The sequence below is a fragment of the Rhea pennata genome, chromosome 22, assembly GCF_028389875.1.
Source record: "Rhea pennata isolate bPtePen1 chromosome 22, bPtePen1.pri, whole genome shotgun sequence".
Taxonomy (NCBI): domain Eukaryota; kingdom Metazoa; phylum Chordata; class Aves; order Rheiformes; family Rheidae; genus Rhea; species Rhea pennata.
In genome coordinates, this window is record NC_084684.1 from 1,718,485 (window position 1) to 1,746,014 (window position 27,530).

General features: G+C 52.8%; 1 protein-coding gene across 6 annotated transcripts in view; it reads left to right on the forward strand.

The window, feature by feature from the left end:
- Positions 1–4,059: 4,059 nt before the first annotated feature.
- Positions 4,060–27,530, forward strand: part of EPHB2 (EPH receptor B2) — a 121,570-nt gene continuing 98,099 nt past the window's right edge. For all 6 annotated transcript variants that reach the window (XM_062593638.1, XM_062593642.1, XM_062593640.1 and 3 more), the window contains exon 1: positions 4,060–4,158. In XM_062593638.1, coding sequence (XP_062449622.1) covers positions 4,074–4,158 — 85 coding nt within the window. In that variant the 5' untranslated portion in view covers positions 4,060–4,073. The remainder of the gene's footprint in view (positions 4,159–27,530) is intronic.

Here is a 27,530-nt window from a genome sequence, read left to right on the forward strand (position 1 = left end):
CCCGAGACCGCTAAATTCAGTGAAAATGCTGCTCCGTTCCATAAGGGGGAATGTGTAGAGGTCCAGGATCACTGGATAGTATCTTTTTTTTACCCTACAAATCCAGGACTGGGGATCTTCAGCCAAAAGGTGTCGGGCAGCAGAGCTGGGTTTCAGCCCTAGTGGATGGAGCATCCTTGCTGCTTTCAACACGAGGGCGAAAGTCCAAACTTGGTTTTCTGATGGATTACAAAGCATTTAGGGGGAAAGCAGGGAAGGACAGAGTGAGGCCATTTTCCATGTCTCTTATCACGTTGCAGTCACATGCGCTAGAGAAACCTGCTATAGGAAAGAGTCCCTCCATCCCTGCTGAGCTTGGGAACATTAAGTAGGTGATAATAAGTGGGTCCCAAGCAGCAGGGCCTGGGTCTCCTTTGAAAAGTGCTATTCAAGTCTATTTATCATTCGGACAAAGTATTAGGGGAAAAAGGGTTAAACGTTGCCCAGCCTCCCCAGCCAGCGGTGACTTGGGTTATCTGCTGCATGGCTGCAGGGCTACATGGTGCCTGTACATGTTCGAGGATCAAGAGTTAAGTGTTTAAATGATAAGTGATATCTTAAAAACATAAGTTTAGCAATGAATCTTTGCCGACAATACTATACTATTAGTTAATAGGCAGAATTAACTCACTGGCCTGGGGCCAAGCCCGTCACAGCCAGAGCCAGAACAGCTGAAGCTGCTTTTCACTTGGGTTTTGCTTTTACGGGATTTGCTGCTGCAGGGAGACTCCAATTTCTGTAAAAATATGCTAGTGTTTTCCTCCTCCCAACCTGCCCCTGTGGCCTGGAAGCTCAAGGCTCCGTGGAGCCCGAGGGATTCAGCCAGAAGCTGAAAATCTTTCCTTTTGCATGCAGAGACATGAGCAAGGGTGCCGATTTCCTGCAGGGCGTCTCTCCGTGGGCCCCCGACCAGCTGCCTGACTGCTCTCTGTGGGTCTTTATAGGCAGATTTACTACTCTAGATGCCACCAAGGGATGTGCACCAGATTATTCCCATCCAAAATTAACTTTCCTACCCCTTGGTTAAGGGATTGGGCTTGATCAAGTAGCTCCAGGGGAAGAAGTTTTGCTGGACCCCAGGAACAAGAAGCCTCTCTTGGATCCTTCTGGTACCTAGGGCTCCTTGGTTGGTGCTCCTTCTTGCTCCTGGACCTGGAATGGCTGCACTGAGCCTTGAACCTGAGCTGGGCAGCTCTAGTCCTCCCATTGCACAGATAGTACTTCACCCTCAGGAGGGCTGAGCAGATTTATTCCCACAGAGCTGCGTGGAGCAGAGGTAGAAATCCACCCTCCTGTACTAACATACTTCAGTCACTGCATTTCCAAAAGCTTCCTGTAGTGATGCTGCTGGTCTGTGTATGGTCACCCAGGAGCATGAAAGTGGGGTGCTGCCATGCACAGCACACTGAAGTGCTAGCGTGAACCAGAGTGAGCAGGAAGCACTGGCTGGGATCAACCGACTCAGCAGGAAGGAGAGAGCATACCTGCCCCATCACTTCCTTTAATGTCTCCCTCAGCTCCTGCCTGTCTCTCCCTCCAGCTCTTTAACCTTGCAAAGAGTGGCATGAGGCCACCTCTTTCACATGTGAGCCAAGGGCTCACAGTGACCAGGTAACATCATCTGTAAATGTAACCTGCTCTTCCTGCGCTAGGAACTGAACATGCTGGTCACCATCAAGCCTGTTTCAATGTTCCCCAGATGTCATCACTCACAGCTTTGCCTTCTTGGAAACAATTTTTTGGATAAAAAAAAAAACATACGGGTGCATTTGAAGTGGTGGCTATCTTCTTGTAACCCCAACGCTGTTACTTTTCCCAGATAGTGGGGTTTAAGCCTGTGATGACAGTGCTGTCTGAGGGTTCAACAGGCACAGTGGCTTCTAATACAACCAGCAAACCTTGCATCCCCAGGTAGGACCAGACCACACTTGGTGTGACATAGTGCTGCTGTCACTTGTCACCAGATGGCAGCAAGGGGAGCATGAGCTCGCATTGTCCCCATGGTGAGCTGAGGACAGTGAGGACATGTGGTGCTTCCTGGATCACAGCCACCTCCGTGAAGGCTACTAACATGGACTTGGTGCATAATGAAGGGAAGGTGCAGAAAAGGATGTTGAGGAGGCCTGGCATTACTCACCATAGCGTGGGGCCTTGTGGCCCTTGCTGGTCCACACAGAGCTGCTGGTTTGGTAAGCAAAGTCTGTAGGTCACAAGATGAATGGTGGAGGCTCCTGCACTGACAACAGCAAGTTCCTGGGGGCAGCCACAGGGCAATGGCAGGCCTTCCCATGGATGTTGAGGGTATGCAAAGAAGATAGAAAAGCAAAGTGAAGGCAACTATGAGGTGGGACCGGTGCTTACAACTCCTGAATGACTCTGGAGAAGGTCTGAAGAGCATCTTCAGGGGATAAAACAGATTCTAAAGAGTAAATAAAAGCTTCAGAGATGCTGTGGCAATCACAGAATAAGTCTGTGTAACTCAAGGCAAAAATGGGCCGGGGGCGGGGAACCTGAGATGTCCAAGCTGCTGGTGCAGGAGCTTGGGGACAAGGAAGAATATAATGAATCAAACCTGTTTTTTGTGTGCCTCAGATATTTTGGTGAGTCGGAGGACCAGGGCCCATCTTTACATTCCCAGGGCTCTGCAACTCTGTAGAGAGCCCCTGTGAAAAGGAACTTGTGCAGCTTGTATAGAGCTCCACGTGCAGGGTGTGACAGTCACCTATGTGCTTTCTGTAGGACACATCTGTCCCCTCTTTGCCAAATGAAATCAGGAAACGAGCAGAGGAGCACTGCAGGGTAGAAAGGACTGGGGGCAGGGCAGAAAGGGTGAGGAGGAAACATCAAGGTGGTGGCCCTGGGGACTTCTTGGGCAAATAGTCCTGGAAACAGTTGCATGTGGCCTGAGTGGGCTTTGGTTCAAGAGGCACCTGACGGGTAGGTTCAGTTCCCAGGTACCTTGGAAAGTCAGGGCTATTGGGGCAGTGTGACGGAGAGCTATGGGGCAGCAAACTAGAGGTAGGTCTCAGCTGCGCCTTCTGGGAAAGTCCTGTTTGACTTAACCTGGTGGGAATGGTGCTTGTAACCAAATAAGACCAGCTCCAAGCTGGAAATGAGGGAATTCCCGCTGCCGCCTTGCCTGGCTCGGTATCTTAGACTGGTGCGGGGTCAAGGCTGCCCTGAGCCTGCCACCAACGAGCCACTGGCTTTTGTCCTGCTGGACACCGCTCCTTGCCCGCAGCCAACGTCGCCCCCCCCCCACCCCCGCCGCCGCTGCCGCCTTTGGGCCCCGGGGACGCCCCAGGTGCCCGCGCCCGGCGAGGCCACGTTTCCACGCCGCCCACCCAGAGCACGGGGTGGGGAGGTGGCGAGCGGCTGGGTGGTAGGGGGGAGGGCGAAGGCCTGGCAAGAGCGGGGGGCCAGGAGGATGCTCAGCGCCGGGGAGCGGGTCCGGCGCCGGAGGCCGTCGGGGGGTCCGGGGCGGTGGTTGGGGGTGGGGTGGGGTGGGGGGGAGCATCGCCCCCGGCCCCCGCGGAAGAGCCGCCGCCGCAGCGCTCAGTAAAACCCGAGAGGAAGATTTGGGCTGAAATCACGGCTTTCTCTGGATGATCGACAGCTCCGGGAGAAACCATCGGCGGGCAGGGGGAGCCGCCGCCCGCCGCGCCGCCCGCCGCCCCCCCGCGCCGCCGCCGCCCCCCCGCCGGCCCCCCGCGCCGCCGCCGCGCCGCCGCCGCCCGCCGCCCGCCGCCCGCTGCCGCCGCCGCCGCCGCCGCGGCCCCGGGGGGGCGGCGGGGGCGGCGCCGGGCGCTTCCCCCGCGCGGGCGGCGCCGGTGGCTCGGCCCGGCCGCGGCGGCGGCGGCGGCGGCGGCGGCGGCGGCGGCCGCGGCGGCGCGGGGGGCCGGCGGTGCGCTCCGTGCCCGCGGCCGTGCCCGCGCCGGCGGCGGCCCCAGCGAGGGGCTCGGGCTCTGCGCTCCGCCGCCGCCGCTGCTGCTCCCCGCCGCCGCCTCCATGGAGCGCCGGCCGCGCCGTCTCTGATGCTCGGCCCGGCGCGCACCATGGGGCCGCTGTGGCTCTGCTGCCTGCCCCTCGCCCTCCTGCCGCTGCTCGCCGCCGTGGAAGGTAAGCTGGGGAGCGGGCGGGGGCCTCCTGGGGCAGAAGGAGCCCCCCTCCCCATATCCATATATTTTAATTTATTATTATTTATTTTATTTTGGGGGGCAGCAGGGGGGTGGCACACTGCCCCCCCCCCCCGCCGCCGCCGCACCCCCCTCCTCTGCAGCGCTGGAAGTTTGGGGGAAGGAAGTGCTGCCCCAGGTGGAGGTGCTGCCCGCGGAGGCCGGTGTGTCCCCCCCTTCCTCCGCCGTCTTCCCCGCCGCTTCGCTCAGACCCTCCGGCTCGGCTTTCTCCTCCGCCAGCCCCTCGGCCCGACTGGGTGAGCCAAGCCGGCAGCCTGGCCCCCCACCCTGCAGCGAGTCCCCGGGTGCCTCGCCGGGTACCGGGGAGCCTCTGCTCCGGAGATACACGGGCGCCCGCTTCCCGGCGCCGTGAGGCTTCGGGGCCGCCTGTCGAGCGAGGCCCTGCCAGCATCCCAGAGCTGAGGGCCGCTCGCCGTGGGGCTTTCCCGGCCGGATGCCCGCGGCGGAGCTCGGGCGTCACGGAGCCGAGACGGGCAAAAGCGAGTGGTTCGCGCGGGGAAGGCGCCCGGAGCAGTGGGCTCCCCGTCTAGGCGAGCGGCCGCCCACGTTCCCGCGCCCGGGCCCGTCTCGGCCGTGCCCGCTGCCTGGGCGCCCTGGGAAGGCGCCGGCCGGGTCGGGCCGAGGCCGAGCGCGAGGTGTCGGGGACGGGCCGCGTCCGTGGGCCCTTGGGAGCCGCGTGGGCTGCGTGTATGCGGAGCGTGGAAGAGGCACCATTTATTAGGTTGGAGTTTTGGGAGATGACTCATGGGTTGGCCAGCTATACGTCGTGATATTTACAGTACGGGAGCTTGGCATAAATAGGAGTATTTACGTCGCAGCGGCGAGCGCTAGCTGGCTACGCTGTTCAAATGATCCCGGTATGGTTTTAATTACGGAGGTGGAGCGGAGCAGGGGGGACGCCGAGGGTGTTGGTGGGAGCACGTACGTCCACGTGGGGCGGCCGGCCTGCTCCACCGGCACCGTTGACGCTTGACAGCGGCATCCGGGCTCGGCCAGCCGGGCCCGCGCCGGCGATGGGGAACGCCGAGGCTGGGGAATACGATTCCTCCCTTCACCGCCGCCGGCCACCTCCTCGGCAGCTCCGCTCCCGGCTCCAGAGAGCGGGCAGAAAGCACGGAGGGAGATGGGCCCTCTCCGTGCCGCCATCAGACAAATCCCTGCCGTATATCCAGGGCCAAAACGGGGAGGCTTCAGGCTCATTCAGGAAAAAAACAAAAAAAAAAAAAAACAAAAAAAACCCCTGTGCTCTATCTTCCCAGGGAACCTGCCTCGGGAGTCCCGTTTCCAGCTCTGCTCCGGAGCTTTTCCATAACACTGGTAATTTCCCTCATCTCCTCCGTGCCTCAGTTTTCCTAATTATAAGGCGTAAAATTATACAAGTGTCTTTCCCAAGGGAGCCGCGAGGTTTTGTTAATGAAGGCGACAAAAAGTGCTTTGGGATCCGCGGTCGACAGCGCAGCGAGAATACGGTCTCGGTCGGGGCGCGCCGGCGCGGCGTTTATTTATCTATGTGCTTTATATTTCTCCGTGCGCTATATGTTCACTTGCATTTAACAAACCGTAATTAGCAACAAAGCCGATAGGGAAGGGAATATAAACAGGAACGTGCCCGAGAATTGGAAGTTGATTGCTTGCCGGGCAGCCGAACGCGTGTCTCGGGCTTGGAAGGAGAGACCGTTTTCGGTTAAAAACGGCTCAGTTGAAAGGAAATGTGAAAAGAACGTAAAACATAAATCAGTGGGGAAAACAGGGAGGTGGATGACAACGTACAGAAAGCAGAGGTTAAGAATTGCACGCAGTTGCGAAGGCAATTGCAAGGTAACAGAGCTGCAGCTGAGAAAGTTCAGGCACGCAAGAAGGAAAGTTGGGTGTTTTTTTTTTTTTTTTTGGTGTGAGTGTGCGTGTTTTTTTTTTTAAAAAAGAAAGTTAAGAACAAAGGAGTCCTAGGAGGGATCTGGATCCCACGCTAGTTGGTAACGGTGCTGCTGTCACTAGCGGCTCCTCTTTGTATTCGCGCTCGCCGATGCCGCGTGCACGATCCGTAACATCGATACCTCTGAAATATGTTAGCGGGGGGACTAAGAGTGGAAGTTGTGTGTTTTAAAATCGACAGCCTGGCTAACTTTGTGTGCTGGGGTGAAAAAAAAAAAAATCGAAGGCGCTCCTCACCCCCTTGGAGTTAACTTTTCGTAAACCTTGCAATGCTGGCAGACTTCCCAAGGGCTGGAGGAAAGCCAACGCTGTGCCAAAAAATGCAAAGGGAGAAACGAGATGGCCCTTGTATCTGCGGAGGTACGGCTAGCCCCACGGAGCAAAGGCCCTGGAGGCACTGAAGGCCTCGTGCGCCCGCCCAAAGCTTGGGCTCGCTGGTGCCCGTCGCGCCGTGGTTAGATGGGTGATCCTCACCTGGAGAGGGTTGTGCTGGATGCTTATTCCTGTGCGGAGAGCAGAGCGTTAGGCCGGGTGTGGGAACCCCTTGCCGTCTTACGCTGGGGTTGATGGGCATCCTTCTGCCCGTGCTCGCGTCCATCTCTGTTCTTGGAGCAGGCTGGAGAGAGGACTTGCTTGTTCCTGCATAATAAATAATAAAATGTGCATGATATGTATCATGTATTTTATATTATGTATCTCTACATAACAGTTTATTATATATTATGTATATTAAGATATATTTTAATGCTAAAATAGGGTCTCTCCTCTTGTACATACGTGGCCCAGGAGGTGACATGGTCATGGGACCCGTTGCTGAGCCCTTCCCCAGCCTTCTGCAAGCTCATGTCCACTGCAGCAGGCTACCAGTTAACACAGATCTGGACTCGAGTCTCGTTTTAGCCAGCATTATCGCTGCTTCTCGGTGGCCTCAGCAGGAGAAGACTTCGGAGGTCTCCCTAGGGTTACGGGTCTCGGTGGGTCGGTGGCTTTGAGACCTAGCTGAGCTCCAGGCAGACGGCGGCTGCCGGGTGCTCAGGGCATCCCGTGGGCTCAGGATGTGTCAGGACCGCGAGAGCTGTGTGATTACCCCGAGGAGCCCAAGCATGTTCTGGAGAGCCGTGGCCAAGGGCCACCGGGGCAGCGTTGGAGCTGTAGGTCCGGCCTTTTGTGCACACACGCGCGCGCAATTCGGAAAGCCGTGGCAGTGGGGGGGGGGGGAACAACCCGTAGGAGAAGCTGATCCAGACCAAAATATTTGGATTCCTGAGCTGAAAATGAGCTGAGTCCGGGCTGAAAACAAATTTTTAAACAAATTGGAATGAGGCGTGGAGCAGAAAACCTCGATTTCAGATCGGTTCTGCTGCCGTCCGCGCGCCATACTCCGACATAAAGCCGTGCTGTCGCCTCCCCTCCCCGGGCCCGTTTCCTGGGTTAATTTTTGACAAAAACCGCATTCCTTGCACCACCTGCCCGAGATCAAACGGGTCGGGAGGGCGGAAAGCGCAGCTGAAATGGCCGATGGCGTTCCCCCCCCCCCCTCCCCCCGCAAACGGGGTGAATGTCACCAAGGGGCGTTATCCCCAAATTACATTTTTTTGCGGCTCTGACTAATTGCAGCTCTTTGGAGAGCCCGTGAGAGGGGGAATCTCTTGATTTAGTCTCGAGCGACGTAGGCGATACGGGACAAGGTTGGAGACCCGCGCTGTAGGAGAGCCCGTAACGTAGCTCCATTCTGTCCGCCGGCAGCAGCAAGAAAGAGCTTGTGATCTCCAAAAGTTTGCGCTGCTTTATCAGTTGATCTGATAAAATATATTCTTTCCCCTTCGAGCTTTGCCTTACTTACAGCCAGACCATCACATCCATAAAAGCACCAGCACTTAAAAATACGCCGCGGTAGCGTTTTCAATTTTAGAGGAAATCAGTAAAAACGAATATCAGGACCAGAGCAAAAGAAAGCAGCAAATGGGACACATTTTTTTTTTTTAAGTGCTGCTCCCTGGGTGATCTAGGAAAGTCCAGCTCAGTAATTTTAGAGGAAGGACTCTCTTATGGATTAAAATCTGCTTAAAGAAGGGGAAACAAAGAGTCAGTTTTCCCAATGGCTGGAGGTCAGCGTGGGGCTTGTGCTGTGCAACATATTTATAAATGTGCTAGCAAAGGGTGGGAACTTTAAGGCAAGAGAGTTTGCAAATTATACTAAATTATTCAGGATAATAAAAACAACAGTTGTCTTTAAAATATTGCAGAAAGATCTCATGACACTGGATAACCGGGCTATAAAGTGGCAGATTAAATGTAGTCAGTGATGAATGGAAAGGGATTCACATGGAAAAAATTACCCTAAATCCATGCATGCACAGTGGCAGTCTTTAAGTTACTTATTAGCATTTTAAGAAAGAGATCTTAAAGTCATTGTGGATAGCTCTTTGAAAGCACCAGCTCAGAACTGGAAAAGGCTGGGAAAGGAGGATGAGGATGGCTGTACAGGCGAGATGCACGGACTCGAGGTCTTTAGAAAAGATGCGGCTCGGGGGTGCAACAGAGGTGGGTGAGAGCGCAGGAGGTGCGAAGGCGCAGGTGGCGAAGGGCTGGCAATTCATTATTTTCCATTCTTTCGCTCGTTCTCGGGCTCTCGAGCGGCGGTTTTAAACGAGCAAGCGACGGTGCGGAGCCTGCCGTTGCGCCGTAGACCGTTGCACAGAGTCTGCGCTGCCCGACTCGGTGGAGGGCAGCGGTAGGAGGGGGTTAAAAAAGGGATCAGGGCGAAGCCCCCGAGCGGCTGCCGAGTCCAAAGTCCACATCACGAAGCCCTTAGCTGGTTGACTGCAGAAAGCTCTGTGCTCGTCCCAGCTGTAGGATTCCCTCGAGGAAAGGTGTCCTCTCTCCTGAGCATCCACTGGTGCTACTGCTGAAGGTGGGACGAGAGTCAGGAGCACCTTTGGCTCGGTCTCATATGATGGATATGATGTTGAAGGTCCTCCACAGCGGCGAGGGAGCAGAGCTGGGCCAGGAGTCCTCTCCTGGCTCTGCTGGTGGCTTCCCTTGTGTGGTCAGGGCTGGCTCCCACAGCTCTCCAGTCTCAGCTTGACTTTTGGGGCAGTGCTTGCCACTCCGACAGCTAAGTGTGGGGGGGGGCTCCCGTCACCCCATGACGGAGAGCAAAGGGGAAAGGAGAGGGAGAAAACCTTCGGGTGGGATCTGGCAGGACCTGCCTGCGCTCACGTCCTGGGAGCAGCTGGGGTTTGGAGGAGAGGACCAGTTCACCTTGGCCCGGGGTATTAGTTTAATTTGGGCTTAGGGCGTGCGGGGAGGGCAGAAACGCTTCCACCGCGGGCAGGGGAGCGGAGTGGACCGAGGGCGGCCGAGCGTGTGAACGTCCCCGAGGCGGAGGGGACGTCTTAAGCCGCGTGGGCTCGTGCTAAAAAGGCCAGACAAAGGGAACAATGAGCTCCGCGGCCGGGCTCCTGGGCAGCTCGCGGCCGCCTGCTGGAGCCTGCGGGATGGGAGAGGAGGGGGACCAAGGGGGAGGCTGTCGAGCTGCCTGCCGAGGGCTCAGTTTCCCTCTGTTCCAAGCCCGGAGTCCCCTGGACGGCAGCGCATTGGCGTGCAAACCACATCCCGAGGTTATCCGCTCGCCATTGCCCAGGCTCATCCGAGACCCGGCTGCCCAGCAGCAGGCTGGAACGAGCCCTCAGCCATGGGAAGTCTTGCCCTGGCTCCCAAAGCGTGAGAAGGTCCTGGTTCCCAAGTAAGGGCCACCAGAGCCCTGGCGGTGCAGGAGACAAGGTGGCTGGTACGAGTAACGCAGCTTCATACTTGGGAGCCCAAGGCTGAGCTTGGCTTGGGCAAGGTGCGAGTTCACTGCTTGAAAAATGTGCCTGGCATTTGTGGCCAGCATCTGAGCTATGTGATGGGCTGTGTTGGGTAGGGGTGATGTGACTCATCAGTCTGGCCACGGAGGATGGCTTGCTCCTTGCATCCTTGCAATGATGCTTTCCTGCTATATCTGCTGTCTGTTCCTAAGACATATCCGAAGAAGCCATTTGTGACCTTTAATAACAGCTAAGAGCACTCTGCATTGACAACTACGTGTGCAGGTGTTTCACGCTTTGGGTGCACGGCGTGGTGGGTACGCTGGGACGATCTGGATGGAGCCACCTTAACTAGACGGGCGCAGCAGAGGGGAACCTAAAACGAAGCACCAGGCGCTGGAAGAAGCCCCGGTGCAGCAGGCGAGAGGTTCGTACGGTAGTGCGAGCCTGAGAGCTGGCCCGCCAATCTCCCCAGCCTGTGCACACCACATGCTTGGGTGTGAGAAAGGCTGGAACACGTAAGGGGTCACGTCTCGTTGTGTAGAGGTTACAGGCGCGTTTTATGATTTGCTTTGCCTTGTAATCCTGTTTCCAGGCTCCGCAACTGTAGCTCGGAAACCTTTACCATGAGCCTCACTTAATAAATCTTTGCCTTGTTTTGCTTTTTAGGCCTGTCTGGTATCGGGGGACAAAGCGAGCAGGAGAACCGGGTGAACCGAGGGCAGAGCGGATGGAATAAAACAAGGCGTCCGCGCCGGCTGGGGCGCCTCGCCTGCGGGGAGGAGGCGGAGGCGGCCGGCCGGGCTGCAGAGGGTTAATTTGGGGGAAGCGTTTCCCGCGGCGCCTCTCTGCGGCAGGGTCCCCGCTGGCATCGGGGCTGCTCGCGGGGCGCCCTTCGAGCCGCGCGCCGCGCCGCGGTGGGAAAGGCAGAGCTTGAAGCTGCCCCATCCCTGCAGAAATGAGGGCAAAGCCTTCTGCTTTACCCAGCTTGCACATAGCCCCGGTGTATCTGAGACCCTCCTGGACATCTCCCGTCCACGGTGCTCGCCCACGCTGCTTCGGAGCCTTGCAAAGGATCGGCAGAGAAGTGTTTTTGATGCCGTGTGGAAATCCCATGACGGCAGACACGTAGCAGAGCAGCAGGGGCACCGGCATGGGTTCGAGGAGCGGGCTGTGCCAGCTGCTCGGAGGGGAAGGGGTGCTGAGAGCCTCTAGGACTCGCCGCGCTCTTCTGCTCTGCCGTCGGGGAACCTCAAAGCGAGTCCCGAGCCGTGTCCTCGGCCAGATGCAGAGCAGTCGGGAGCAGGGCAGGCACGGGAAAGGTGCTAATTAGGATGTTGGCAGCACTAGTAGGGGTTGGTGTCTGGCTAGCGGGGAGTGTCGAGCAGGCAGCGCCGGGTCTGCTCTGTGTCGCTCCCGTCATAAATCTGCAGGCAGCAGGCAGCTAGCGAGTCCGCAGGTGGGACGAGGCCAGCGCGGCGGTCCTGCTCGCTGCCTGCCTGTCTCCGCAGCTTTGGCAGAGCCGGTCTTTCTCGTCGCATCCAGCCCGTCCGCTCTGGTCCTCGGAGGGCACGCGGCGAAGGAAGCGTTGCTAACGACGTCTGCGTGTCTGTCTGTCTGATGTCAAACCCTGGACTTCCCGACCGAAGAGCTGCCGTGAAATTTAGCTGTGACTGACACCTGTTCTGGCTGCAAAGCGACAGCTTTTGATAAACTCAGGTCCTCTGGAAATGCTGAATGTGCTGGCAGCTGCTCCCATTTGTCGTCTGCGTCTCTGCTTCTGGGGCCAACGCCGCCCTTGCGTCCCGCTGGGAGCTGGCCGAGGCTCTTCCTTGGCTCGAGCGGTGGCTGGGTAGGTCTTGTAGGCTTCACTGGTCCTCTTTGAAGCACAGGAAAGACAGGAGGTGCAGGCAAGCCCGAGTAAGGAGTGAGTCCACACTGGGGTCCTTGTGAGCTTAGCACTGGGGCCCATCGTGGTGTGACAGAGCTCATGGGGCCAGTGCGTGTGCGTGGGGATGGCAGATGGAGAGATACCAGAAGCTGAAGGTTACAGCTAGTTGTCAGCGTTCTCTTTCATCTGTCGGTGCTGCAGAAGCCTGTCCCTGCTTACCTGCAGGGCTGAGGGCGGTAGGAGGGTGATGGACACCCTTACTGGGCTTGGTCCTGCAGTACTGCTTCAGTATTCCCTGTTTCTTTACATTTCTTTGGTGGTGTTCGTGTAAGGAAAGGCTGGGGTGTGTGCATGGCTTGCATTTTGCACTGCACGTCTGGAAAGAAAGGGAGGTATGGGGGACACTGGGGGGGGGCTGCGGTAGGTTTGGGGGTGGTATCTTTAAGAAACGACAGGCATCAGGGAGAGAACGATGGAGCATGTGCATCTTTGTGGTGTGCCAGATGGGGTGGCAAGGAGCTGCCCACATGGCCTCATGCCGGAGGAAGTGAAGCAGGTCACCCTCAAGTTCTCGCCCTGTAATTTGGGTGGCCTAAATAAGACCTGAGCTCTCGCTTGTGGGTGCTGAGCCGATGGAAAGCTGACCTGGCATTTTAATGTGTGTTTGGGAGGTCCACGGTGTGTGGGCTGCTCGGGGAGAAGGGAGAAACTGGGGTTTGCTCCATCTCTTGGGTCTCCTAAAGAGGTCAACTCTGGGTGTGTTGTCCACTGGCCTTGCGCTGCTCAGTGGCTGGAGGCTCTGAGAGAGGCTTGGCCCATGCTGTGGGCCTCCTGGGCATGCTGTCAGCCTGAAAACCCCAGCTGTGGGAGAAGGAGAACCAGCAGGGATCATCAGGTTGCAACGGTGTGCCCAGTCTATCCCCATCCCACGGCAATATGCCAGGACTCCTGAGAGGCATGGTCAGCTCGGCCCACTACTCCCCTCCCTTTGGTGCTCCAGGGTGTCCAGATGTGCCTTGCCCTTGGCCACATCTGGATCTGGGTGTGTAGGGTCAAGGAGGACAGACAGCTCCAGATGTCTGAATGCTCTCTTTCCTGCTGCTGTCTTTCTCTTCCCATCTTTCCCCCCTGTCATCAGGCATTCCTGCTTCCTTGTCTGGGGTATCTTTGACAGTACCAGGCTGCGGGATCCTGTACAGGCTGTATCCTGCACAGTGCAACACAGCGCTTTGCAGCCAATAGGTAGTCCATTGTCATCTCTCATCTTTATCTGCAGAGTTGAGTGCACTGGTTGGATTTCTGTCAAAACCCGAATCTTTGTGCACGCGGTAAATCTTGGGGTCTGGGCTCCTGTCAGTGCATAGGCGGCTCCTCATAGAGTTTATGCATCCCCACTTGTGTGCGTGGCGGAGGGGAGAAACCACACAAATGTGAATGGGATCAGGTGATAGCATCCGAAAACACTCCAGGACCTCCTCCCTTTGACTAGAGGAATGTGCTGTAGGCTTGCACACAGCTAAAATAAAACTGCTGGCAAAGTCCCATCCCACATTAAATAGAGAGTCCAACTGTGCACTGAGGGACACATCCCTTCTCTGGCTGTTATGGCTGGGGGTATTCTAGGCAGGGCTCCTGAGATGATGATGTCTTTTATTTGGTTACTTTGATGCAGAAGAAGGGTTTCAAATCAGTGTGATGGTTGTTTTTGATGCCATTTGCACGCTTTGCACATTCCAGAGCTTTAACTTTGAAGGCCACCTTGCACGGCAGTGGGTTAATGCGAACTTAGGGAGCAGAACTGGTATATAACACCTGATATAGGTGTTTGGTCGTCCTGAAGGAGGTGATGCATCACGTGAGTGAGCCTTAGTTGGGTATCATGGTTGCAATCAAGCTGACAGACAAATTAAAAAAAAAAAAAAGTCTTTGTTCTATTCCAATTCTGTAACAATGCTATAACAATAAAATAAAACAAACATAATGTTCAAACTGCCTGAAGACTTTGGCTCAGTGCCTGCTGGATCCTGTACATTCTGCTTTCCCCAATTCCCACCCACAAGTTCCACTGAGGTAGTCCCTAGTGATACGGTGTCCTGCGGTCGTTAGATCAGCTGTGGTCCTCCTCCTCAAAACCCTGTGTCCCCGAGGAAGTGTGAAAGGCTCAAGGTCATGTTTGACCTTTTCTTTTAATATATTAGGGCAGAGAGGGGTGAGTCAAGGGATATGCGTGGCCTGCCTCAGCTTCCTGTTCTTTCCCTGTTTCCAGGTAAGCTGTAGGGTCTGTGTGGGGGGGTTTCACTTGGCTTTGCAAGCCTGGTTCTCCAGCGAGGGCTTTGGGGCCTGGCTTCTGTAAACTCTCCTTGTTTCAATGGGTGACTTTAGAAATGTCTGGCAAATGTTTTCCTGTGACTTCAGGAGATCTTGGTGGTGGAGCTGAGGCCCTGCATTGCTGGAGAGCTCTGTACAGAAACGCTTCTCCTGCTGACTTAAAATTGTAATGTCCTTGTGTACCCAGAGCCCTGCAGAGTTGTTCTTGGGAGATACGTCCAGCTGTGTAACATGGGATGTTGTTAAGAAGTGCTCGAGGGACTGCTGTACTTGATCTGGCAGATCTTGCAAGACATGTACCTTTCAAGGACATGTACACGTCAAATGGCAGAAGTTTCAGGGTGCCAAACAGGGCAAAGAGAGATACTAGGGCATCGTCAGCCACTGTGACTCTGTGGCAGACATGGGCAGTGTTGGAAGCACCCATTCTTCCAGTCTCCATTCCCTGATTTTTATTTTCCCCTCAGACAACCACATTAGAGTATCCTGGGGTTGGATTTTGCTAAACGGACATGGTTTCTTGGCCACTTGGATTGCCTCTCTGTCTGCCCGGGCTATTTGGAGGTGTTCTGGATGTCTTTTCTCCTCAGAAGCTAGGCTCCTGGATAGACTCTGCTCAGCAGAGGGGCAACTTGTTAGAGACAAGGAGTACACACAGCTCAAATCATCTCAGTTTAACATGAGATTGGCTCAAAATGAAGCACTTCAGCCTCCCAAAAATTTTTGGTATGAAATTTATCCAGTGCTGTAGGAGAGTGATGGAGGGTCTTGTTCATCCTGGCAGAGGGACATTGAAGGCTGAGGGGCGCTTCTGAGGACACTTTCTGGAAGCACAGTTGCTTCTCCTGCTTGCTCAGTCCTGGCGGAGGTGCCTGCATCCTGCTTCTAGGACCCCAAAACAATCCTCGAGGAGAGGTCATTCTTTGCTCTGTTGGTCTGGGCTGCACCAAGGGTGAATGTTCACTAGAATTCGGTACGGCAGTCACCATGTCACTTTTGCATCGGTCTTTTAAGATTAAAAAACAAAACAAAACAAAACAAAACGCTGGAGGTGTGAGTGGTGATGACAGGCAGATCCCACAGCAGGTCTTGCAGGAGCAGCCGTGTCACTGATCCTGCAGCAGGGCCTGGTGGTCTTTAATGCTTGGAATAGTTTCGCTGCATGCATTTGCAGGGCTCTGATGGGGATGAGACTTGCTGGACTCCACGGTTTTATGTGCCATGGGACTGTGCCAACAGTTTAATCACAGCTGAACTGTCATAGAGCAGCATAAAAAATGTTGTAGTTGGGATTAGGTTACCCATCCTTCCTATAAAAGACTCTATAAACAGTCCATCAAGCCCAAGAATTCTTCTGTTGGCTGTGAGGTCCTTTGCTCTTAATGCATTTGCATCGACTAAGGCTTAGGGGGTGGGGGATGCTGCTTTAAAGGAGCCCCCAAAGGATGGCTTTTCTGCTTGCATTAGTCAGGGGAACCCAACTGTGGACTGACTTGGCAGAAGTGGTGTTGAATGTCAGTAGATCTGGCTGGGGAGGCAGGGGGTACAAGGCAGCGGTGACAACCGCAGGATGCATTGACAACAGCAGCTGCTCCCTCCCCATTGCGAAGAGATTTTTCGGTATGGATTTACTGCTTGCTGGAGTGCTGGAGAGTACTGCCTAACCTTGGGGTGGACAAGGGCCTGAGAATTTCCCTTCCCATTTCCAACACACCTCAGATGCGTCTTGTCTCTGCTGTAGCTCATGTCAACCTAGACAAGTTCCCAAAAGCTCGTGATAATCCTAAAATTCATGCTGGGCAGCCAGTGGTCTCTTTCTAGCCATGGTGTACTTTGTTCACCTTAGTGTTACATCCTGCTTTGGAAAGGCCCCTGTCATTCATCATTTGTCAGACATTTTTGGGGATGCTTTAATTTTTGTTGTTCATCATTTTTGGAGCCATGTGGCAGGTAATGGAGAAACACCGGTTGCACCTGACGGTGTTTGTCCCTGTTGTTGCATCCTTGACGAGTCAGAACCCGGTCTGTGAACTAGTCAACTGTGTGCTGGGGCTGCTCACCTATGGAACAGAGAGCGCCTAGATGCACCTCTATGGGACAATGGTCATCTCTCATGGGAAAGGGAAACCCTCTTTTTCAAATTGTGGTCACACTCCTGCTGTCTGAGCAATGGAGAGGAAGGAAGAACAAATTCATAGGCATCTCCTATGTAATATGTTGTCCTTATGACTAAGAAACATTCTGGGTAGGCAGCCCTGGTCTGCCCTGGGTCAACTTTTCTGGGTATGCTTTACCCATAGCACATCAGGATAGATGAGTCAGACGTGGGTCATGCTCCAGCATGGAGTAGTTACACAGGGCAGCTCCAGAGACAAACCCCTACATGTTAAAGAAGACGGAGTTCAATTGTACTTAGCCCTAATCAGTCACACTCCCAACAAGGGCCCCAGTTGTGACAGCACTTTGGTGGTGTGGACACCTGCCCACTTGGAACAGGATTAAGCCATCCTGTCATTTTACACACAGTGAACATCCGTCAGATAGGAATAGCTTCTCTCTTGGTGTGTCAGAGTAGGGCTGGAAGCGGTAGCTTCCAGGGAAGAGCCATGCTTCAGGGCTCTCACCTGGTTCACTGTCACAGGGTTGTTTGGACCATTTGGAGTTTCTTCCTGGCTGATGCTTACATCTCCTGAACTGCCCCAGCATTCACCCAAGGGGTATTCACTGAAGGAGTCCAGTTTTTCCAGTGCTTTTCTCAATGTAGATTGAATTGTTTTAAGGATTGGTGCTTCCCTTCTCCTACTCCCCCATCTCGGGTTTCTTTTGAAGATGATTTGGTCGATTTGATCACCAGAACAAAAACTGACTTTCCAATGCAAGCCCTTAGCAAGGCCCCCCCCCACCCTTACGTGGGATCCTAGGGAGGGCAATTCAGTTTACCTGCCAAGGATGGCTGTTTTAGGATGATCTGGCTTGTCTTCCGAGGCCCTTCGCTGCCATTGCTCTCCGTTGAAAATTAACAACTATAATTAAAGTAAAAGCCTTATTTTTTCATACAGCTATTGCCAGGGGAAATGAGTACCACATCCTTTACCTGAGGATGCTCTGTGAGTCTGGCAGAGTATTAGGTATTTCAGCTGAACATTGATTTCTTTCATCATGCTCCAGCATGCTAAGAGCGAGATGAAAATGAATCTGGGCTGGTTCCTGCAGATTCCACTAAGATCCATGGGGCCTAGCAACCCTGAGAACTATTACTTGAAACCTGCCAGCTAATCAGCTCTTAATCCCTTTAACGTGTTCTCTGCAATATGAAGTACTGCTGCTATGTAAGACCAAGCAATGACTGGACTAGCGCTGGCACAGTTGGCTTTGCCTCCCTGTGCTGCCGTCACGCCTTCTGATTTCAGCAGTTAGAAAGCCTCTTGCATGTACATGGTTACTCTTACCAATCAAACTTGTAATCTCAGTGAAGAATGAAATCAGATTTGTTTGACAAGACCTGTTTCCTGTAGAAGTATGTTGACTGGTGTTAATTATACTCCTGCTCTTTTAATTCTTTATGATTTGAATTGCATCAGCATTTTCATTATTTTCCCAGAAGTGATTTCAGGCTGAGCGAGACCTTGAATGCCTACAACTTCACTGTGTTATAATCACAGTGCATCTACTAAACTTAACACTTTGCACAGAGATGATTCTATATTAGTGTCTGTAGGGACTTACCAGCTTTCCTTAACTTTTCTTCTCCCAGGTTTCCCCTCGTGTTCTCCTACCTGCTATTCCTTGAAGTTTGTTGAGCCTGTCGCTGTGAAGGATGTTCAGTTTTTGAATTCTGTCTCTCCTCTTTCTCTTTTCTGGAGGAACAGAGCTTCTTAATTGGAAGGTGTTTCCCACCTTCATGTTCTCCACTGGTTGGTGGAGCTCATGGGTCTGCAATGTCTTTTCTCCTATTGTTGTTGTAAGTATTCAAGACCTTCCTAAATTCTACCCCTGCCTTCCAAAGTGCTTCTGGCCTCATCTCTCACCCTTTCGGCAAACAACGTGGAGATACTCTCCAGAAATACTGGACTCTGAAGAGCCATGTAGGTTTGCTCCACTTCCCAGTTATTAATGCAAACACTGGCTGGTACTGGAGCCAGACTGTGGAGCTTGAGGTTTTCTTCCAATCTGATGTTCAAATCTGGGTGCCAAAACTTGATTTTTCTAACCTGTTGTTGTCTTACAGGACTTTTGTTTAGATGTGGTTCTTTGGGCTTGTTTATGAAAGTGTCATATCTGAAATGCCCAGAAAGGAAGATGAATAATGGTTGTGGGATTTCGCAGGTCCACAGCACCCGCTGGTCGCTGCTTGGTCTTGACACATCTGTTCAGACTGTAGCCAAAATCTTAGCTATTTTGTAGATGCTTGCAAATGGCATATGCATTTTTTAAGAAAACTACAGTTAAATAGTCCTCAGGTCGTTAATTATGTATAAGCTAGGGGATTTTCTGTTATTCTCTGGGAGGAAACTGTTCTGTCCTCCTGAGAGGCTATGGAAATAGCATCCTATTTTCCTAATTAAAAAACATATGCGCTGATCATGGCCATCTTTCATAAACTAAGATCTGCAAGAAAGGAAACTCTCACTGCATATGAAGGGGAAAAAAATCATCCTAAAGCTCGTGCAGCACTGGCACAGGACTCAGAAAGGTGGTGAGATCTCCATCCCTGGAGATTTTTGATGCTCAACTGGACAACGCCCTGAACAGCCTGAACCAATTTTGCAATTAGCCCAGCTGGGAGCAAGAGGATGGACTAAAAGCTTTCCAATCTTTTTTTTTTTTTTTTTTTTTTTTTTTTTTTTTTTTTTTTTTTTGTATTTTTCTCAAAATTTTGACATTTTTGGCACTTGGTCTATGTGCTTAAAACCCACCACAAACACAACTTTTTCCTGTCTACAGCCTTGCCAAACATGGCTTTTTCATTGGTTCCCCTTATCAACTTCCTTCACTTTTGATTGCTCAGGATAAAATACAGGTTGGCTACTCAATCTGCTTCCATTTCTCTTATATTAGCTTTGTATTTGCCATTGCCACCAGCGTTGTCTTACACAGTGAGATTTGTTTTGTGGAATTGTAGCTTAAAAAAAAGAGTAAAAAGATGTCTTTGAAAACCCCTTGAATTCTCATTTAAGCTTTTTGCCTCTTCTTCCTGGTTAGCTCCATCTGTTGTTTTTCTGAGCATCGAGCAAAGACATTTCAGATTAGGCTTGTCCTCCTTTTGGCCAATGCAGGCCATGATCATCATTGCTGGGACAATTATTTGCTTCCAGTCCACTGATTCAGCCCTCTTTCTGCGTCATTACGAGATCTAAAATTGCAGATCTCGTGGTCTTTTAATGCACTTTGTGCATTAAAATTATGTAACGAGCTTGTCCTCACCGATCACAGGGCATGAGATAACATAATGATGACAGATATTGACAGGTACCAATGGCAGAAGTGTTTCCAGGCAATGTTAGAGACAGAGATCTGGTTCAGGGGCTTGGGTTGTGGGCTGTATGTCTGTTGGGCTTTCCATCGCTTACGTAGTTGCACCATTTCAAATCCTGACGGCATTTGTGGTTTATGCAGGTGCAGTGGTAGCTCAGCTGAACCCCACGAATTGTGGCACCTTCTCCAGCAGTTTATGTTGGCTTAACTACCATGCGGTGAATTTGCAGTGTAGACGAAGTTCTAGTCCTGGCTCTGGCTGATTAACGTATCAGTGGTGGCATATTTGGTCCCTCTCCTTTGTAGAAAAGCCAGGAATTGGAAGAGTCATGGCTGGAGGAGGCAAGAGCATGGTCTGCTGTGGCAGCTCTGCATGCTGTTTACTTTGCACTTGCCTCTCTCCTGGTTCTTACTGTCCTCCTCCTTGGCAGCCCTAGCTGGACTTCTGTTTAAAGGAAGTCTTTAATTTGTCTCTTTCTCTCAGCGGAGAAATCACCAAAGGCCTACAAGGCCGGGGTTAGCCCCGCTTGTTATCCGTCAGCATTGTGCATGCTCAGTTTTGCATCTTCTAAATACACAAGCGTCTTGAATAAAGGAAAACTGGGAACTTCTGTGCAGAGATTGGTTGGCAGCTCATGTTTTGGAGCAGGATTTTATGTCTCATCTGTGCCAGCCTTAGGCTTTGATGAGTAGCTGCTTGGCGAGGTCCCCACGTCTCAGAACTTGCAGGCGTCCTCCATCCCCTGCCATCCCTCCTGGGCAGTTGGGGAGGTGGAGAGAGGAGTGAGTCCAAGACTTTCGGACAGGCACAGCATTGAGTGAGGTAAATGGGATGTTTTAGGTGGACTGAACTAAAAGTACCGACGGCTGGATTTGAGAAAAAGAGCAATGAGGACAGACGTTGTGGAAGGCACCTTGTTTTGCTAGTGGCTATGGACCTGCTGCCCTGCCCAAACTACCTTTCAACTGAGAAGGGGATTCCTGCTAGACATTTGCTGGTAAAGCATCTGTTGATTTAGGGCTGTGAGAGTTCAGATGCCTTGATGTATTGTTGCTGGTTAAGAAAAGAAGCGTCACTTCAGCATCCACTGAAGAAGTGGGTGAATTTGCAGGAGGGATGTGAAGATGCAGAGTCTCACTCACATCTGTAAGCTCGTTGTTAAGCCAGGGAGACCTTGCCTTCCTCATGCCTTGCTCTCTTTGTGCATCTGCTGGATTTCTGCTCCAAAACACAATACAGAGAAGGCAATGTTGTGGGTTTTTGTTTGTTTGTTTGTTTTGGTTTTGTTTTGTTTTGTTTTGTTTTTTGGCCCAGAGACCTTATCCCAGAGGTCTGAGGAATGAAGCACCTAGGAGGAGATGAGAGGAGCTAACCCGTGAGTTGATTCATCTTTAAGGCACGGCACGCCACATTCCTGCTGTGCACAACCTATAAATGTCTGCAAACATCCAGCATACCTCGCAGGAGCAATGCTAAACTAAACACTGAAGCATTTTGGAATTTCTCGTTCATTGTAGTAATAATTTGCATTCATACACCAGCTTCAGAAAGCCTCTGAGCCTGTGAGGGGTGAATTCCTTGCAAACGAGGGGTGAATTCTTTGCAAACGGTGGTGTTACCTTCTCCCGCACGGGAACAGCTTGAATAATTTGGGAGAAGTGAGGAATTCTTGCAAAGTGGAGGATGTGGCCACACTGCTCTAGCAGAGCACTCTGCTCGCTCTAGCTATGAAAAATAGCCAGATGTGCCCACATCTTAACAGCAGCAGGCCCGTCCTAGACCGGGAAAAAATGTTGTCTCCACCTCCTGCTCTCACCTGACATCCTGATATGTCCCCGTCGACTGCCGTGGTGTTTTTAATAGCCGTTTCCCCGTGAAATCGGCAGGGTTGCTGCCTGCAAAGTATGAATGATACGTGCTAAATGCTGCGGTAATGGATTCCACTTGAAACATCTCGGGATTGTGTATTTTTAATAAAAGCCTTTGGGAGCGAGGCTTGCGAAATGGAAACCCGCTGATTGGAAGCGGGGTCTGGATGGCGAAGGAGGGCTGAACGCCGCCGCCGCCGCTGCGCGTGATTCCTGCTCCGGCTTTTCCCAGGCCCCAGAAATTGTTCCAAGGCAGCAGCGTTGGCTGCGGTGAGAGCGCAGGGCAGCGTGCAGACCACGCGCTGCGTGGAAACATGTAACGTGGCCAAAAGCACGTGGGCAGCACTCAGTGCTTTTGAACTGAGGGACGAATGAGTCACCCAAAGTGTTTTTACAGAGCTAACTAGGGTTTCTCAAGCTGTTTACGGGTGACTCAGCAACAGGAGGACTTCGGGGAGATGGTTCCCACGGCGCTCCGGTAAGAAATGGGTGTAGAGACCTTGCTCGTATTGAAAGGGTTGCAAATTAGCTGGTCTTGGAAATATGCTGTAAGTGGGTCATTCCCACTTTTTGGCAGCGTCTCTAATGAGAGCTGTGTGTGCCTCTAGTATAAATTTTGGAAGAACGACAGAAACTGGGGGAGGACGGGTTAGTTGCGCCTAGGGCAATTGGGTACACAACTGGGCACTTCCCTGGCTTAAAAGAGCTAACCAAAGCCCTGTGAGGTGAGCGAAACAAAAAAATATTTATCAGGCGACACAGAGGCCAGCCTTGGATGCTGTGTCCATTTCTGGTGTTTGCACTGGAAAAAAAAAAGCTACAGTCAGGACTCAAGGTATGGAAAAGCTGCCTGTCCCGGAAAATTGGGGAGCATCTTCTCCGTTGGTACCGGCCTGGAGGAAATATTGCTAATGGTGAAGGTCTGTTTAATTTAGCAGGGCAGGACTCTGCAGCTGGGAAGCAGGACTAATTCAGCCTAGTAAAGAGGAGCATGTTTTTAATAACGTGCCTAATTAACTGTGCAACAACTCACCCAGGGACACAGTCGATTCGCTATTGCTCGCAATCTGCAGATCAAAGGTGACCGATTTCTCGTAAACCGGTTTTGACCCCTGGGGCTCTTCCCTCCAGCTAATGCTTCTGCCGAGCCGTGCGCCGCCTCCAGTCGTCGGCAGGCGCGTGCTGGGCGGGAGGTCTGGTTAGATGGGCCGAGCGGGCCGTTTTCCGGCTTTGGAAAAGCGCGAGTCTTGGCGCTGGGCCGTGCCGAACGCCAATCGCTTGCGTTGCAAAGGAATCGCGTCGAGTTGCTCGACGCACGAGCTCGCCGGCCCCGCGTCTGCAAACCAAAATTTTTTTATTTATTTATTTTTATTTATTTATTTATTTTAGCCTGAGTGACCCCGTTGGGCAAAATTGCGGCGTTCGAAGGGGAAAAGCAGACGCGTGCTAATCCCGCGGGCACCGTGAGCGCCGACACGCTCCTTACGTAGCCGGGACTGGCCCGTTGCCCTCTCTCTGCCCGCGTAGATGCAGGGGGACAGGCGTCGAGGAGTCTCGCCTCGCGCTTTTATTTTCTTTCTTTCTTCCTTTCCTTTCCTTTTTTTTTTTTTTTTTTTTGCTTGGAGAAAGCAACTCGCAGCGCAGCGTTCAAGCTCCAGATGTTCCCAGTGAACAGCCAGGTACGTGTTGTGCCAAGAGGGACTTACCGAGGCAGGCAGCTGCCCAGCAGCCTGTAAATGGCTGGTCCAGAGGAAAGTCCTGTAACAAGCTGGAAAATAGAGCCCCAGCAGCCCGTAAAGCTGCCGGAGCGGGTGCTGAGGGGGGCATCAGAGCTCTGCTGCCTTCCCAGTGCCAGCTTTTGGCCGCTGCAGCCCCGTCGGTCATTCCCCGTCTTGCAGAGAGCAGCGGAGCTGCCTTCATTGCTCCATTTCTTGCAAGAGTGGGGAGAAAAGGAAAAAAAAATAAGGCAAAAAAAAGCAAAAAACAAAAGCAAAAGAGGCAAAAAAAAAAGAAAAAAAAAAAAAGAAATGGATCCTGGCAAAGGGGTGATGGATGGGGGCCGTGCAGCGCTGCCTGCGTCCCCGAAGCCCTGCCAGGAAACGTCTCACGGTGCGACAGGCCTGCGGCATTTGCCGTCTGACGTCGGACTGGAGCCCTCCAGAGATCCCGTCGCGCTCGTGGGGTTCCTGCGTCGCCCGGAGCGCGACAGCGGGAGCTGCTCGCTGCAACTTGCTGCTCCCTCATGTGTTTTCCTCCTGCAGACGTTGACTTATAAAGTCAGCTTCATGCTGAGTAGGGAATTTGGGGGATGGTGCATTCCCTGCACCAGACTCTCCGCCTGATTTCCTGCATTGAGGCAGAGGAGGTTGCTGCTTAAGACCTCGATCCCCGCTGTATGTTAAATTTTGCAAGCGTGTGCTTTTGTGAGGCTTGTTGGCAAGTGCTGTCACTGTCCCCGTGGTCCCCTCAGTGTTTTTTTTTTTTTGTTTTTTTGTTTTTTTTTTGGGGGGGGGGGAGGTTGCGCCACCTTTTCCAAAGCCTCCTGGCATCCACTTCTCCAGGGGTGCCTGCACTGCCAGGCGCAAGGCGCTTTATGCTCGCCGATCAGCGCCGAAGCGGCTGCCTTCTGGGTGCCTCCTCATGTGGGTGGCCGGGAGGGCTTCATGCCTCAGTTTACCTGACTGGATTTGACTCCTACTTAATTTTGGCCAATATCTGCACTAAGAGCTTGGCCTCTCTTATCCATAAAGCGTGTTTAAAAAAAGGGAGGGTGCTGTTGCTGCACCCGCTTGGCCGACAAAACGGAGGAGCAGAGCGAGGGAGTGACAGCGGGGAGAGAGGGTTGAACCGCCCAGGGCCTTATTTTTGGCCTGCAATGCTCTTCGCCGCTGGATTCGCCCTCCCCAGACGTTGGCCGTATTGTCCTACTCCCTGGCTGCTCAGCTAATGCCCTGGGCAGCTCACTGGTATGCTGCTGCTTGGCTGGTCCAATTTGACTTGTCTCATGCCAAGACGTTGGCTTAGTCACCACGGTGACTGCCACGGCTTCTGCAGAGCTGAGGATTTGCTTCTTTTCCCGGGGTTTGAGGATCAGTCCGTGCCCAGGGAGCCAAGGACCGTGCACTTTCCGCTTCTTCCCAGCCTGGGGAGGGCACGTAGCAGCTGCCGAGCAGCTAGAAATCTCCGTATTGCATTGCAACGGGTCCCCAGAGAGCTGGGGCATCTCCATCCTTGGAGGTCTGCCAGGCTCAGCTAGGCAAAGCCTTGGTCTAGCGTGGGGGGACGATGTTGGGCTGGAGACCCTGGAGCTCCTTTACACTGGGCTGCTGTGAAACCTTTCTAGATGGTGATACTGCAGCCTCCCTGCCTTATCACCCAGTTTTTCTATAGCCTGAATCATCCGAAAGGGAGAGGAGAGCTGTCAGCCTTGGGTGCTGTCCTCTCCCTGCAGGGACTCCACTAAGGAACTGTGCTTGATAGCGAATACCTGCCCTGTGCATCACACCACTAGCAAAAAAACCTCCCCAAATGCAGATGTTCATCCATCTCTCCTGGATGAGACCCCATAAGCTGGCTCGTGCAGGTGCCCAGGGTGGTGGACATCATCTCACTTCCATCAGTGGCCCTCAGGAGTCCTCGGACGTTGCTGGTCCCGGTATACGGCCGAGTCCCATCCTATAAGCACCGATTCTTTGCTCCCGGCTTTCTGCTTCCGTGCAGCATCAGAATAATCCCACTTCAAACAAGAAGCCGGGTGAGACGGTGGAGTTGGCCGCTGTTTGGATAAAGAGGTTGGAGTGGCTTGGAAAGCCTCTGGGCCGATTCTCTTTAAACCGTTTGGGAGAAAAGTTATTTTCAGACGTAATTACCTGCCTGCCGGCAGGGTTGCACCTTGCTGCAGCGGCTGGGCTGATCGCAAAGGCCTCGGTGTTCAGCGCGAGCCGTCGAGGTCGGACAGGCTGCTGTAAGACGGGAGAAATCCTGCGGTCTCTGGGGCGGCGATACCTCTTCTAATGTCTTTCTAAGTACAGACTGTAAGATGCGTTGTGAAACTTCTGCCTTTCTTGCGTGGCTTTTTACACCTGAGCATCCCTGTGAACTAGCCCTTCCGCGGCTTTGATTTTGTTTGCTTTTGATCTAGTTAAAAATTCCCCCTTTTCCTCTTTTACGTTTGCTGGCAGTAGATTTTTCATTGATACATTAACTTCCTTTAGCAACTGTCTGCATTTTAGAACCGCTAATTTATTGCTGCCAACTTCCCCCTTTTTTAATTTATACAATATGTTTATTTTTGCTGTGATTTTTTTCCTTTTAGGCAAAGCCAAGACAATTTTTAACTGAAGATGCCTTCTTTTATGATTGCAGATTTATGAGATTTTGGCAAAGCCCTCTTAAGCTAGCTTTAATTACTTTTCATTGTTTTTGTTTACATTTTTCCCCTAATCAATTTTTGCTAATAATCCCTCTCAACTTTTGGAAATTGCCGCCTTTGCACCTCTGAGTGTGTTTCTTATTGGTGGGTGCTAAAATCTGTTTCCCCATATGTGTAATCAGATTATGTTTGTTTGTACCTAGACAACTGCTCATCTTTGGTTCATTGATCTGTTCATCTTCAGCTGTCAAAAAGAGGTCTGCTCTGTGATTACCCACATTGATTGTAATATTTTTACGTTAGAAGCGAGTCTCCACGAGTATTAGGATCTCTAAGAATATTTTCCAGGGGCAGCTTGAGACTCTGGTGTGTGTCTTCTCCTGTCTCCCTGCTGAGGGTCCTTGCTTATATCAGGCAGAGGTGGCCTCTAGGTTTTTCATTTCTTCTCCAGCTGGTCTGGACAAAATCCTTGGAAACATGCTCTAGGTGACCCTGCTTGAACAGGCGGATTGAAGCAGATGATCTCCAGAGATCCCTTCCAACCTCAACCCCTTCTGTGATTCTGTGGTTTGCAGCCAAGCAGAAATGTCTCAGTGTGGGCTTTTCTCACTTGCGTGCTGGTCCCTGGCCCCCAAGATCCTCACTCCAGCCCTTGTGGGTGGTAGCAGCTCCGCTGTGGTTCTTTATCCTACATGTATCTGGCAATGTCCTGCCATGGGGAAGTGCTGGACCTTGGGAATGTGTGTGGCAGGTGCCGTGGTGGAACCCCACTTTGCTGCCGCCTCCCAGCATTGCCGGTGTCCTTGGTGCTGCTCAGGGCTTCTCCTTGTGCTGGGGTGTCCCGTTCGCGCGCCTGACGTGCTGCTGGAGCCCAGGGCCACTGTGCAGCACCCGCTTGGAGCGGGAGCGCTGTTTCCCAGCTCAGCAGCTGGCGTGGGAAGAGTGGGACCTTTTCTTTAGTGTCTCGAGGGCGGCTCACAGGAACGCTCCAAGCAGACCTGTGTCCCAGGAGCAACGTCCAAAGTGCCTGCCCCCTTGCACGATCTTACTGAGGTTCCTGGGAGCATGTTGTTAGACATCTCCCATGCCCCAGTGACTGCCTGCAGCTTTGGTTGACCTCCTTCAAGTACGCTCCTAGCCCTGAGACCAGATGGCCTGGGCTCGTGTCCCCACAGGGTGGAAAGAGCCTGACGGGTGCTCCTGGGGGACCCATATCCTGTGTTTCCCACTGCTCCTTGTAGCTCTGCCAGGCCAGCAATGCCGTGACGGAGCCGATGATAGAGTGAGAGCCTTGTGCTGTCCACACGGCCTCTTGGTTCAACCTGCTGACAAGGGAGGTTGTATTAGTGTGTAATGAATTACCCGTGCGTGAAAGAGGAAGCCTTCTTGATGGCGAGGTATTGGAGATGTAGTTTTCCCAAGGGAGGAAACATTTGCAGCTCACTAAAAATACCCATCGCTAACAGCTGCCATCTCCACCGTAGCTCCATCTCCAGTAGCGGGGCCAGCAAAGACGTGCGGGGTTCACGTTTCTAGCGTGGCCATGTGCTAACCCCTGAAGACACCAAACAGATCGCATAACAGATGCTGGTCTTGAAGCGTATGTGGGAGAGCTT